We start from the raw sequence: 14824 nt of genomic DNA on the forward strand, positions 1-14824 counted from the left end.
AAACCTGGCAGACTCCAGAACTCCTGCTCTTTCTTTATGTTTCCTCCTGTTCTACCTCTCTCCCCACTTACCTGGCAGGTGAGCTGTGATATCAGGCACTAAACTGAAGGTGGAACATATATCTCTGCTTTCTGGGTCTGGAGATATCTGCTGAGTGGCAAGCTGGGTTGCATGGAGAATGGGGTCTTGGGCTTTGAGTGATGGGAAAGCAGGTCTGAGGTCTCTCAGGAAAGACCTTTAGCATTTATACCCCAGCCCCTGCATGCTGGGCTGAGCCCCCAAATGCTTTGTTAGGGATACAGATGCCAAATAATGTTTGCTGCAAATGAAACCACTCCTGGATGTAGCCTCTTGGGGAAAGAGAGCAACACTCATTCTTTCTGTCTTTTTTCTTTTCCTCCACTTCTGCTAAGCCTGCAGTAGTGAGAGACCCTTATCTCGGAGGCACTTATCTTGGGGACAAACTGCCTCAAGGGCCCTAGAAATGGCAGAATTCCTTTGGCGCTTCTGGGTCATTGGTGGCAAATCAATAGTGTCCTTCTCCTGGTCAAAATCTCACCATGGCTCCCATCCTTAGATAGGGTCTCTACAATTTTTTGACACAGACTTTTACAAGTAAAAGCATTTGAACCACATATTTATGCTTACTCATAAATTATGTACCTCTACTACAGAGATCATATTAAATATTTTATAAACCATATCCTGTAAATATTAATTTACAAAAGGAAGAATGAAATAAATCTCATTTAGATGGATTTATAATTATGGGGGCTTCATAGTATTCTTAGCTTATACCTCAAGGCATATATCATGACTAATGTACTGCATAAAAACCTGCATATCTGATTGTCTTTTTGACGTTTTTGAAGTTTTTGGGGGGGTGGGGTGGGGGCTGAATTCTGTCCCAGCTGTTTCAGTTACCAATTGCTGTGTAACAAATAACCCCAAAAGTTAGTGGATTAAAACAACAACAACATTTAGTTTACTTATTTTTTAATTTTTATTTTATTTATTTATTTTTGGCATATTGGGTCTCTGTTGCTGTGCGCAGGCTTTCTTTAGCTGCGGTAAGTGGGGGCTACTCTTTGCTGTGGTGCATGGGCTTCTCACTGCGGTGGCTTCTCTTGCTGCAGAGCACGGGCTCTAGGTGCATGGGCTTCAGTAATTGTGGCACAAGGGCTCAGTAGTTGTGGCACACGGGCTTAGTTGCTCTGTGGCTTGTGGGATCTTCCTGGACCAGGGCTGGAAACCATGTCCCCTGCACTGGCACATGGATTCTTAACCACTGTGCCACCAGGGAAGTCCCCAACATTTATTTTACTTATGAATCTCTTTCTTATTTTTATTTCTTTTTCTCTTTCTTATTTTTTTTTACTTGTTCAATAAGATTATTAATATCTTTATCTGAAAAATCTTCATGAAAACTGTGGTTTGGTTTATTAACTCTCAGCAGCCCTTTCCTGAGCTCTAAGGAAGCTTGCCTTCTTCTGAGCTACTCGATCTTTCTCCTGCGCAAGTGACATTTTGGGACGGTTCCACCTCTTCTTTTTAACTTCTTTCTTAGGCTTCTTCTCATACATGGATTCTCTTGTATTGCAGCCTGAGCTTTCTTATACATCTCCTCCATCATTTCTGGAGTTACTTTGTTCTTTATGTATTGAGAGAATTGTTTTTTGTAAGCATCTTCATCTCCTTCAATCAGGTAATGCATATAATCTGCTACGTTCGGCCCCATGATGTGCTTTCAGTGTACGTCAGCATTGAAGTCTTTGCTTTCTTTTTTTTTTTTTTAACATCTTTATTGGGGTATAATTGCTTTACAATGGTGTGTTAGTTTCTGCTTTATAACAAAGTGAATCAGTTATACATATACATATGTTCCCATATCTCTTCCTTCTTGCGTCTCCCTCCTTCCCACCTTCCCTATCCCACCCCTCCAGGCGGTCACAAAGCACCGAGCCGATATCCCTGTGCCATGCGGCTGCTTCCCATTAGCTATCTACCTTAGGTTTGTTAGTGTATATATGTCCATGCCTCTCTCTCGCCCTGTCACAGCTCATCCATCCCCCTCCCCATATCCTCAAGTCCGTTCTCCAGTAGGTCTGTGTCTTTATTCCTGTCTTACCCCTAGGTTCTTCATGACATTTTTTCCCTTAAATTCCATATATATGTGTTAGCATACAGTATTTGTTTTTCTCTTTCTGACTTACTTCACTCTGTATGACAGACTCTAGGTCTATCCACCTCATTACAAATAGCTCAATTTCGTTTCTTTTTATGGCTGAGCAATATTTCATTGTATATATGTGCCACATCTTCTTTATCCATTCATCCGATGATGGGCATTTAGGTTGTTTCCATGTCCTGGCTATTGTAAATAGAGCTGCAATGAACATTTTGGTACATGACTCTTTTTGAATTACAGTTTTCTCAGGGTATTTGTCCAGTAGTGGGATTGCTAGGTCGTATGGTAGTTCTATTTGCAGTTTTTGAAGGAAACTCCATACTGTTCTCCATAGTGGCTGTATCAATTTACATTCCCACCAGCAGTGCAAGAGTGTTCCCTTTTCTCCACACCCTCTCCAGCATTTATTGTTTCCAGATTTTTTGATAATGGCCATTCTGACCCGTGTGAGATGATATCTCATTGTAGTTTTGATTTGCATTTCTCTAATGATTAATGATATTGAGCATTCTTTCACAAAATTAATGCAAAGAAATCTCTGGCATTCCTATACACTAATGATGAAAAATCTGAAAGTGAAATTAAGAAAACATTCCCATTTACCATTGCAACAAAAAGAATAAAATATCTAGGAATAGGGCTTCCCTGGTGGCGCAGTGGTTGAGAGTCTGCCTGCCGATGCAGGGGACACGGGTTCATGCCCCGGTCCGGGAAGATCCCACATGCCGTGGAGCGGCTGGGTCCATGAGCCATGACCGCTGAGCCTGCACGTCCGGAGCCTGTGCTCTGCAACGGGAGAGGCCACAACAGTGAGAGGCCCGCGAAAAAAAAATCTGGGAATAAACCTACCTAAGTAGACAAAAGACCTGTATGCAAAAAATTATAAGACACTGATGAAAGAAATTAAACATGATACAAATAGATGGAGAGATATACCATGTTCTTGGTTTGGAAGAATCAAGATTGTGAAAATGACTCTACTACCCAAAGCAATCTATATGTTCAATGCAATCCCTATCAAACTAGCACTGGCATTTTTCACAGAACTAGAACAAAAAATCTCACAATTTGTATGGAAACACAAAAGACCCTGAATAGCCAAAGCAATCTTGAGAAAGAAAAACGGAGCTGGAGGAATCAGGCTCCCCGACTTCAGACTATACTACAAAGCTACAGTAATCAAGACAGTATGGTACTGGCACAAAAACAGAAATATAGATCAAAGGAACAGGATAGAAAGCCCAGAGAAAAACCCACGCACATACGGTCCTTTTACCTTTGATAAACGTGGCAAGAATATACAGTGGAGAAAAGACAGCCTCTTCAATAAGTGGTGCTGGGAAAACTGGACAGCTACATGTAAAAGTTAGAACATTCCCTAAGACCATAGACAAAAATAAACTCAAAATGAATTAAAGACCTAAATGTACGGCCAGACACCATCAAACTCATAGAGGAAAACATAGGCAGAACATTCTATCACATAAATCACAGCAAGATCCTTTTTGACCCACCTCCTAGAGAAATGGAAATAAAAACAAAAATAAACAAATGGGACTTAATGAAACTTAAAAGCTTTTGTACAGTAAAGGAAACCATAAACAAGATGAAAAGACAACCCTCAGAATGGGAAAAAATATTTTCAAATGAAGCAACTGACAAAGGATTAATCTCCAAAACATACAAGCAACTCTTGAAGCTCAATATCAAAAAAACAAACAACCCAATCCAAAAATGGGCAGAAGACCTAAATAGACATTTCTCCAAAGAAGATATACAGAATGGCAACAAGTACATGAAAGAATGCTCAACATCATTAATCATTAGAGAAATGCAAATCAAAACTACAATGAGACAGCATCTCACACCAGTCAGAATGGCCATCATCAAAAAATCTACAAACAATAAATGCTAGAGAGGGTGTGGAGAAAAGGGAACCCTCTTGCACTGTTGGTGGGAATGTAAATTGATATAGCCGCTATGTAGAACAGTATGGAGGTTCCTTAAAACACTAAAAATAGAACTACCATATGACCCAGCAATCCCACTACTGGGCATATACCCTGAGAAAACCATAATTCAAATAGAGTCATGTACCAAAATGTTCATTGCAGCTCTATTTACAATAGCCAGGATATGGAAGCAACCTAAGTGTCCATCAACAGATGAATGGATAAAGAAGATGTGGCACATATATATAATGGAATATTACTCAGCCATAAAAAAGGAACGAAACTGAGTTATTTGTAGTGAGGTGGATGGACCTAGAGATTGTCATACAGAGTGAAGTAAGTCAGAAATAGAAAAACAAATATCGTATGCTAACACATATATGGAATCTAAAAAAAGAAAAAAATCAGAAGAACCTAGGGGCAAGACGGGAATAAAGATGCGGACCTACTAGAGAATCGACTTGAGGATACAGGGAGGGGGGAAGGGTAAGCTGTGACAAAGTGAGAGAGTGGCATGGACATATATACACTACCAAACGTAAAATAGATAGCTAGTGGGAAGCAGCCGTATAGAACCGGGAGATCAGCTCGGTGCTTTGTGACCACCTATAGGGGTGGGATAGCGAGGGTGGGAGGGAGGAAGATGCAAGAGGGAAGAGATATGGGCCGTATGTGTATGTATAACTGATTCACTTTGTTATAAAGCAGAAGCTAACACACCATTGTAAAGCAATTATACTCCAATAAAGATGTTAAAAAGAAAAAAAAAAGAATGAATGGTGACCAGCTCTACATGTCAAGACAGTGAATGTATATTATTATGGACAGAATAAATGCACTGGATTATGCAGCGGACAGGGACATGACATTGCCGTGATTTGGAAAGATTCCCAAATTCCTTCCCCACTTCTTACTTTCTCTGCTTGGTTGTTGATGATGACCAGATGAGCACACTCCTCAGCCCAGTGATTCTTGGCCTTGACCCAGAAGTCTTTGCTTGTAGAAAAGTTATATCAGGAGACACCAAATTCAAGAAAGTCCTTGGGGCAGACGTCTCAGGAGACTCCTTGGGGATGGGAAACAGGTCAGCTCTGCTGGGACTGGTAGCTGTGCTGGCCACTGAATCGAGCCTTCAGTCAGGCAAAATGGTTTGAATACAACCCACCTCCTGCATCCTTGACACTTTGCAATAGGGAGCACGCTAGCTTTCCATGTATCCATTCCAGAGATGGGCATTATCAGAAGGTAACATAATGCAATGTAGCATGCCTCAAACTTCGTGTTAACATCAACTATAACGGGGGCAGGGGGGAGGCATTGGTTAAAATGTCCATCACACACTGATATACTGCCAGGATTGGTACTGTTAACCGTGGTGAAGAAAACCCAATATCCGTCTCCCGAACCTTACTCCCCATCATCCAACTCTGTCCCCTGACTGCTTACCATTACCTGCCCACACATACTCCATCTGTTGGAACATTTCTCCCAAATGATGTCCCATTTACATCCAGCATCTGCCAGCTCTTCTAAGACTAACAGACTCAGGAAGAAAAGCTGGTTAAGAACCAGGAAGGAGAAAAGGTTGATATGTGGGGGTGGGGGAAGGGAGTAATCCCATCATTCCTATCAGCACTCACATTTGATGTCCAGTTGCTTCAGTTCATTCTGCACCTGACATATGGACAGCAAGAGTGGGGGGAGAAAAGTGATATGTTCTAGACCTTTGGACCACTTCTTGGTTCTTCCTCCCACCCTAAAAATCCTCCAGGCTGAGAGGGGGAAGATAGGTTACTTCTAAAATCCTGCTGACCAGGAATGCAACCCGCCCACCCCTGCTACCCCTTCTCTACCCTAGCCCCGTAAGACCCATGTCTGTAGACTGAAGACTATGGGCCTGTTTCCTTCTGATCCCAATGGTCTGGCCACCTCACCCTTGGCAAGGACCAAACCAAGGATAGTGAACCACAGAAGCAGCATCAAGGTCATTGCCAGGCAACAAGACTTCCAGAGCTCATCCCGGGGCAGCTTTTCATTCTGCTGAGCAGTGGGCAATGGGTCTAGGATCGATATACACAGACTCACAAGGGTGCTATGATAGTCAAAGCTTCTAGGACTGGGGAGTGATGACGTTGAATCACTCATCACTTTAGGGGTGAGATGGCGAATGACCATGAGAGTCCAGGAGGGGTCCCAAGGGTTATGAGGATCCTAAGCTTCCTCTCCCCACTATCGGTCAAACTACTCAAGTGTACCTAGTACCCAGCACATGAGAGTGGATAAAGATACTTTACCCTGACATTCTTGACTCACCTGATTACCTGGGCATGGGCAGAGATTCTCCTCCACTGGTGTGAGGTCTTGTGAAGCCTGCCACCCACTGTGCCTGCTCCATCACCAACATGCCATTCACCTCAGAGAAAAGTTACTCAAACTTCTAAACTTCCATTTCTTCATCTACAAGCTGGGTGTAATAGCAGACTTTAGCTGCCAGGGTGGTTCTGGTGATTAATTGTGTTCATATGAACACAATATATGCCACTTACTATGCCACCAGAAACTCTGTGTGTTATTATAGGACATTCAACCTCAGGCTTGAGAGTCTGGACTCTGGACAATAGGAGAATTCTTGCCATGGAACTCTTGTAAGACAAGAGACATATACTGAGTCACTACTGTGTGTCCAGCACTGTTATTAGGCCCTGGGGACACAGAGGTGAATCACGCCCAGTCCCACATGCATAGCCCAGCAGCCAAAGCACGATGTGAAAGGCTGTGATGGAGACATCTACTGGTCACTAAGGGAAAATGTGGAGGAAGAAATGTTCACCCAGGGAATGAATTTTTTTTTTTTTTAAGCATGGATCATTCTTTTTTTTTTTTTAATTTTATTTATTTATTTATTTATGGCTGTGTTGGGTCTTCGTTTCTGTGCGAGGGCTTTCTCTAGTTGCGGCAAGTGGGGGCCACTCTTCATCGCGGTGCGCGGGCCTCTGACTATCGCGGCCTCTCTTGTTGCAGAGCACAGGCTCCAGACGCGCAGGCTCAGTAATCGTGGCTCACGGACCTAGTTGCTCCGCGGCATGTGGGATCTTCCCAGACCAGGGCTCGAACCCACGTCCCCTGCATTGGCAGGTAGATTCTCAACCACTGCGCCACCAGGGAAGCCCGGGAATGAAGATGTTTGAAAACATGTGATTTCAGAGAGAAAAGTAAGAGAGTGGAGGGGAAGTTCACTTACTGAATATGTGCTAACTGGCAATATCTGCGCTCACACATTGTTGCTAATTATCTCAGAAATCCAGGTTTCTGTCCCAAAAGCCTGCAACTTTGTCCTGCTACCCATGCTGAGTACTAGATCCTGCCTCAGAGCTCTGCTCCTATTCCCACTAAGCAGTAATGACAGAATCCACAAAAATATTTTCTCTCTTCCCCAGCCAGGGAGCAAGGCCAATGAGAGGGGCTCAGAAAAACACCAGGAGGACTTGCACTCACCATTCAATCTCCTTAGGCTCACGGTTCCTGAGGAGCCCTCCCACCTCCTGCTGGCAGCGTTCCTGGTATTCTTGGTGCTTTACAAGGTTGTACAGGATCCAGGAGAGGCCACTGGCTGTGGTGTCATGGCCTGAAGAGCATCCAGAGAGGCTTGGATATCTGGGCTACTTCAGCACCAGAGGGTGGACAGCACCTTCACAGTAAGGCCCATGGGGAGGATGGGGAGGGATGGCGTGGTCCAGGGTCCACACACCAAGTCCCTGGGATGGAGAGACACATGTCTCCTCTGTAGTCCCACACTGGGACCCTCACCCTCAAACATGAAGGTGTCAGCTTCAGCTCGGATATCTTCGTCTGACAATCCCTTCCCATCTTCATCCTGGAGAGAAAGCAAGATCCGCAGAATCACACTAGCACGGAGGGCCCCTGAGCCTAAACTGAGAAAATCGCTGAACCTCCATCATCCACCCAGAACCCCAAGCCCACCCTGAAATCCTAGACTTCCCTCTGTCACCAGAGGCCCCACCCCGTAGGTCTCCTCCTTGATCTCCTCGTCTCCTGTGTTTTCCCTGGTGAAAGGAATCAATGATCCATAAATATTTTCATGTTTCTTCATGAAGAGGAATTTCTGAGAAAAAAGTTGCTGGCAACCTGGGTTACGGGATGATTGAATGGCAACTTGCCTTGGAAGCTAGAGATTGAGCATTGCCCCAAAGCCATTTGCTCACATGCTAGGATAGTAAATACAGAGATTCTTTATGTCTCCTGGAGATAAGGAATGGGTTATAAACCTATAGAACCTATAGACTTTGCCTTCTCACCAAAGAGGATTTGTTTAAGCTCCAGAACAATCTCTCTCTCCTCTTCTCTTCTCTTCTCTTCTCTTTCTTTTCTCCTCTCCTCTCCTCTCCTCCCTCCCCTCTGCTCTCCTCTTCTCTTCTCTTCCCTTCTCTACTCTCTCCATATCTCTATCCCTATCCCTATCCCTATTATCCATACAGAAGAATGGGCAGATATATCAGCTGTCCTGTATAAGTTCCAAATTTCAATATCTGGAGGTAATTCTCCTGTGATGCAACCATGGCTGCGTGGACAGGTAGAAGCAGCATGGAGCCCTCAGAAGAATTTGGGGATGGGGAAAAAGAGCTAAATTCCACTCTGGCTACTGTTATTGCTGGGAGAAATAAATGCTCTGCTCTGATCCAGGGTTCTGTATGTATACTACAACAACAACAACACACACACTCACACACACACACACACACGTAGACTAACTTATTAACTTGGAAGTAGAGTAAAATCTCAGGCCTTCAAGTTTCAGACTCAGCCATCCCCTGCAGGGGGATTCCACACACTCACCTCTAAAACTTATCCCTGACCCATCCCCCCTCAAGCACCTCACATGGCTCCCCAGTACCCTCTGCATCCCGTCCAAGCTCTTTGATCAAATCGAGGTCCATTCTCATACTTCTGCTCAGATACTAGAGGAGCCTACCTTGGTCAGCAGGAGCACATCAATGAAGTCCAAGGTCTTGGCCTTAGCCTTGGCCTTGAGGAAGTCATCAATGCCTTGACTGGGGAGGGTATGCTGCCACTCCCGGATAAGAGCATCTGTGAAGTTGTGCACCAGGCGGCAGGCCCTGCGGAAGCACCGCCCGTCGGGGGTGAGGTAGTACAGGAGGTCTACGTTCAGGAAGATCTGCTGGTGCCGCTTTGCCACTAGGGCACTGAGCTCCAAGATGGCAGCGATATATTCACTGGGCTTCCTGCAGGATGAGAGCATGAAGGAAGCCAACAACATAAAACACCTGAAACCCAGAAGCCGAGAGCCACCTCCCTTCAGGAAACTGAGTCTCCAAGAACAGATGGCCCACAGACACAGTGTGGGGTGGAGCCAGGACATGAGACTCTCCAGACTCTTCTCTCCTACATCCCATCTCTGTGAGCTGCCTCCATGCCCCAGGCACCCAGAGCACAGCTTAGATATCATGCTTCTCCCCTCTGTCTCTCAGCCAGTACCTGCCCCTTCTCCTTCCCCAAACTGTCCACACGGCTCAGAACTTATCCTCTGCTAGCTGGTCAATGGCCCAGTCCCTTCTCTATTCTCTTTACATCCAATGTCAACACCGTCCACTGTCTACATTATGGTCATTTTTCTCTTGAGTCAGATGTCCAAGCTTAGCTTTGACCACAACCCTCATTTGATCAAACACCTTCCATGGCTCCCTGGAAACCTCGGAATAAAGTTCATATCTTCTTTGTCTGGCTTCAGAATGTCCTTAAGATATAACCCTGCCCACTCCTCCAAACTTATTTCCATGTTGTCTCCTCACGGTTGCACACACTTTGATCGTTCTAGGCTCCTGGCCTTTATCAAACAGTTCTACCTACCTGAAATGATCACTCCTCTTTCCCTTTCCCTGTCCTTCAATATCAAGCTTCGACCCACCTCCTCCAGGAAGGCCCTCCTGATAGCCCTGGTCAGTCCTCCCTCCCCCATCTACTCCCTTGGATCTATGGCTCATGTACCCAGGCCCTGGGCCAAGACTCACTCCTGGCAATTGCTGTCGAAACTGAAGACGCATTTCTGCAGACTGTCCAGGGTCATGAGGCTGATGTGTTCAAACATGTCCAGATGGGTGTGGCCCTCCGTGACTAAGCGCTGCCACTTGGCCTGGACAGAGAAGGGGACAGGGTTAGGACTGGGAATTGCCTCCTCTGAGCCCCTACCCAATCCCAACCACCTGATGGGCTACCCCAGACCCTGCCTCTTGGCCCCAGGCAGCCATCGCCAGGGAAGACCAGGCTTGGGTAGGAGTAAAAGTTGTTACTGTTAGGACATGAAGTCCCCATGGCTCGGAGTTAGGAGATGTGGGGTTTTGGTCCTGGCTCTTCCTTCTACACTCTGTGTATCCTTGGTAAAGTTAATGAATAAAGTAAGTGCACAACAAATGTTAGCTTTCATCATCATCATTTTTATAAATTAATTAGGAAAATATCCCCTATATGGAGAGAGGTTGTCTTCCATGCACCCTGAGCACCCCTGCCCTTTAATGCTGGGTATGCCAAAAAAAAATTGCAAGACTCCTATGTTCTTTACCTGGGCCATTTCTCAGAGTTGTATTTGTAGAAAACAACCTCGAGGAGTGAGGTTATGTCTCCCCTTGGACAAATATCAAGCTCGCTTCTAATAACTATAAAAGTCACAGAGTCCCTAAACCTATACTCCTCCCTGCTATAACACAACATGCTTCATGACTGGCATCTATAGAAGCCCACCTGTGTCATCCGCATGGGATTTGGTGACTTGGAGGAAGAATGCAAACCAACAACAAGCACGTGCTCTTTGTTGTGCTAAGGGTAATAAACTGTCCTTGGTTTCTGACCCAGGAGTCTCATGTCTTCTGGGCAAATCGATGAAACAGTAACAAGCTCACTTGCAGCTCCCAAGTATGAAAAAAATCCCAACCTTCACTGTGTGTGTGTGTGTGTGTGTGTGTGTGTGTGTGTGTGTGTGTGTGTTTACTTACCACTGGTATCCATTCATTTCCCAGGCCAGTTCATTCCCTGGAACCACTGTCTTGGGCAGTGGCCTTCCCCACCCGAGGCTATGACCCCCAGCCCCTTGACCCCCAGCTTGGCACCTTCTGTCAAGAGCCGCTTATCCCATACAACTTCCTCTGCCCTCCTCCTGGGAGGCCTTTTTCCCTGGCTTGACCTCTGAACGAGGGGAGGCTGGGCTTAGCTGAGTCAGCCAACTCCCACAGTCTCTTTACCTCCTCCCCACCTGGCGGCTGTCCAAATAGATGGTGAGAAGAAGGGAGCTAGACTGTTATTGAGAGAGGACTGTAAACCAGCTCTGGGTCACAGTGTGAAAATTAGATCCTCAGGGCTCAGCACCTCCCATGTTAACAAGTTAGGGGGTGGGCAAAGGTGACTCCAGGTGCCAAGTTCACAGCCAGCCCTGCCCTTCCAAGGCCAGGGTACAGCAGGTAAAAGCATGAACATTCAGGTGCCAGGTGAGCAGGGCAAACATCTCCGGTGCTCATTTCCACATGTGGGCCAGGAGGACGTCATACACCATTTCTTGGCATAGAATCAAGAAAAGCTCAGAACCATGAAGCCTCTGGCCTCTGGGGCGCACAGCCTGGCAGGAGTTCGAGCCCTGCCTCCAAGCAACCGAAAGCCTGGATTGAGACATGACTGCTGGGAGCAGAAACAGAGACTCCAGCCTGGCTGGGAGTTACCTGCATCAGCTTCAGGGGATAAAGGGCCCAATCGGAAGAGGGCACCTGGAGACAGGAGGGGTAAGGCTGTGAGGGGCTGAGAGAACAGGGTCCACACAGGGAAGAGCAGAGCTGGGAGACCCTGAGTGGGCAATCTCACTGTGACTGTGGGCTGTCCCGACCCTCTCTGGGCTCAGTCTTCCTATCTGGGAAATGGGACCTCAGATGAAATCCTGAGAGGTGGACAGAGGAGGATTGCATGGAAAGATGGGAAGAATCAGGAGCCCCAAAAAAGATGGAGTGAAGGAAAAGGGCTGGCAGTCAGTATTCTTGCTATTGTATGCCAGTACTCCACATAAAGTAAACCTAGTCTGTGCAGACAACTGTATGTCAAGAGGGCCTACTGTGTGCTGGGGTACCTCAGAAAAACATGCCCCCAGTGTGTCAGAAACTCTACATAAATTGTGCCTACTATGTTCCAGGTATGCTACAGAAAGTGCATCTACTGTGTGCCAAGTACTCTGCATAAATCTTGTCTACTTTATGCCAGATGTTCTACATAAATCACACCTACTATGTGCCAGGAACCCTATGTAAAGCGTACCTACTATGTGCTGGGTACTCTATGTAAAATGCACCTACTGTGTGCTGGATTCTCTATGTAAAGTATGCCTACTCTGTGCCAGGTGCCCTACATAAAGCACACCTACTGTGTGTCAGGTACTCTACATAAAGTAATCCTACTCTGTGAGAAGTAACTTTACATAAAGCATGCCTACTATATGCCAGGTCCTCTACATAAAGTGTAACCACTCTACATTGGGTACTATACACAAATCCTGTCTCCTGTATCCCAGGTGTTCAACATAAAGCATGCCTACTGAGTGCCCAACGTACTACGCAAAGAGCATCTACTATGACCTGGGTGCTGCATGAAGCATTTCTACTGTGTGCCAGATATCGTCCATAGAATACTCTGTGTGCCGGGTGCTCTACATAAAGTAACCCACAGATGTTCTGCCAGCAAGATAATATATCACCCTCCCCTCAGTGCTCTGGGCCAGAACCCTGGGATCAGGCAGAGAGATGCAAGTGATAGCAAGAGGAAAGATACCTATTTAACAGAAGAGCAAACTGAGGCTCAAAGAGAACAAACCTCTAACCTAAGTTGCAGAGGTGGAAGGTACCCAGGTCTGTCCTACCACCAAGCCTAAGCCTCTTCCCTCTGCCAAGCTGCTTCACCCCCAACCATAAGGGACAATGCCCTATTAATCCAGGGACATTTACAATGGTGGAAACTCAGGCCATACGGTGACCCCAGTGGGGAGATGCCTTGAGGTCCTTGTATCATCACACGGATCATCTTCCCACATCCAGGATGCACCACCCAATGGATCTAGAGCTCCCCTCCTGGCCCCCTCTGGATCCTGTCCAGAACTGCCCTGTGGGGTGGTCTCCGGTGACAGAGAACTTGAAGGATGGGGCTCCTGGCAGAGCTACTGAGCAGGAGAGTGGGGGAAGGACAGTCTTCCTGACACTGGTAGGATGCTGGGGAGACCCCGAAACTCCTTCCACCTCGACACTGGCTGGGGGATTCAGGTGGAGGATCCTAAAGCCCTCAGTGTGGTGGGGTGCACCCTCCCCCTAGAATCTCGTCCCCCTCCGCAGGGGTAGACTTTGCCTCCTGGCAGGTCCATTTCACATCAGGGTCAGGCAGGCAAGGCCATAATATAATAAATCAGGCAGAGTCCTGGGACACAGAGGAGAAAGAGCCCCAGTGCCCAGAGAGGTTCAGCTCACTTCAGACCTACTGTGTGCCGGGAATAGGCAGGCAGGCAGCCTAGAGCAGGAACGGCAACCACCGCACCCACATTTGCCAACATAAGTCACTAAACTGTTTTAAGTCTTTAAAGTATACGAACATTTTTTTTCATTTTACAGATGTGAGACTGAAAACTACACGAGTGAATCACCCAAAGTCACACAGGTGATGGAAACGGGCTGTGCCCCAGACTTCACACTGGGTACCCTGAACCATGAAGCCCTCCTTTCATATCTGTAAATGGGCATTTCATGAGCACCACCTCCCAAGATGGTGGGAATCATTAAAAGAGACAATGCATGGAAAACACATAAGACAGAGGAAGAGCTCAATAAATGCAAGTTATTGTTATTGTTGCTGTTGTCGTTGTTGATGTAATCATCCAACAGCCCTGCAAGATCAATTTCATGAGCCCATTTTTACAGAAGAAGAGCCAGAGATTCAGAGAGGTGAAGCAACTTGCTCCAGCCTCCCAACAAATGAGGTAAATATGACAGTACAGGTGACAGCAAAGCCTGGCACATAGTATGTGCTCATTAAATATCTGGGGAAGAGAGAAAGGTTTGCAGCAGGGGGTTTTAAGTTGCTGGTGCTAATATTGTGTTCCTCAAACCTCCACCATCCCACCATCTGCATCACCTGACAGTTTGCAGTAAATGCAGAATCTCACATCCTCACCCAAAATACTGACTCAGAATTGCATCTAAACAGGTCTGCAGGGGAACTGTGTGCGCTTCTTCAAGTTTTAGGAAGTGTTGCTTTAAGACTCCTGAGTCTGGATTCTGCAAAGGAGGCAGGGAGCACAATGCCTTCACCCCTCTAATTCTCAGAGGGTTTTTTCGGTTATAAAATAGAGAAACATCTATACCTTCCAGAGCTGTTCATACATACAACCATGATTACTGATCATTTATTATGTACTGGCCACTATTTTAGGCACGAGGAATGCAGTAGTGAGCACTGCAGACCTCTTCCTGCTGTCAAGGGGCTTACATCTTGCGAGGAGATGGGTGGTGAGCGATAAATAATCAATGACTTGTCAGACAGTGGTGAGTTGTGTGCCTGGAGAACATCCTACCTTTGTCCAGGGGTCAGGGTGGGCAGAGACCTGAATGAGAAGGGAGAGACTCCAAGAACAGAC

The 14824-nt window shown here is 46.2% G+C and overlaps 1 protein-coding gene across 1 annotated transcript in view; it reads right to left on the reverse strand.

Moving 5' to 3' along the window:
* Positions 1-7631: 7631 nt before the first annotated feature.
* LOC309960099 (cytochrome P450 4F3-like) overlaps positions 7632-14824 on the reverse strand; it is a gene marked incomplete at both ends in the record, with an annotated part of 69565 nt that continues 62372 nt past the window's right edge. Inside the window, 4 exons of the mRNA XM_082836699.1 lie at positions 7632-7765; positions 7948-8014; positions 9131-9401; positions 10188-10309. Coding sequence (XP_082692825.1) covers positions 7632-7765; positions 7948-8014; positions 9131-9401; positions 10188-10309 — 594 coding nt within the window. The remainder of the gene's footprint in view (positions 7766-7947; positions 8015-9130; positions 9402-10187; positions 10310-14824) is intronic.

This window comes from Leucopleurus acutus (genome assembly GCF_964270905.1).
Source record: "Leucopleurus acutus genome assembly, chromosome: 3".
In the NCBI taxonomy this organism is placed as follows: Eukaryota; Metazoa; Chordata; class Mammalia; order Artiodactyla; family Delphinidae; genus Leucopleurus; species Leucopleurus acutus.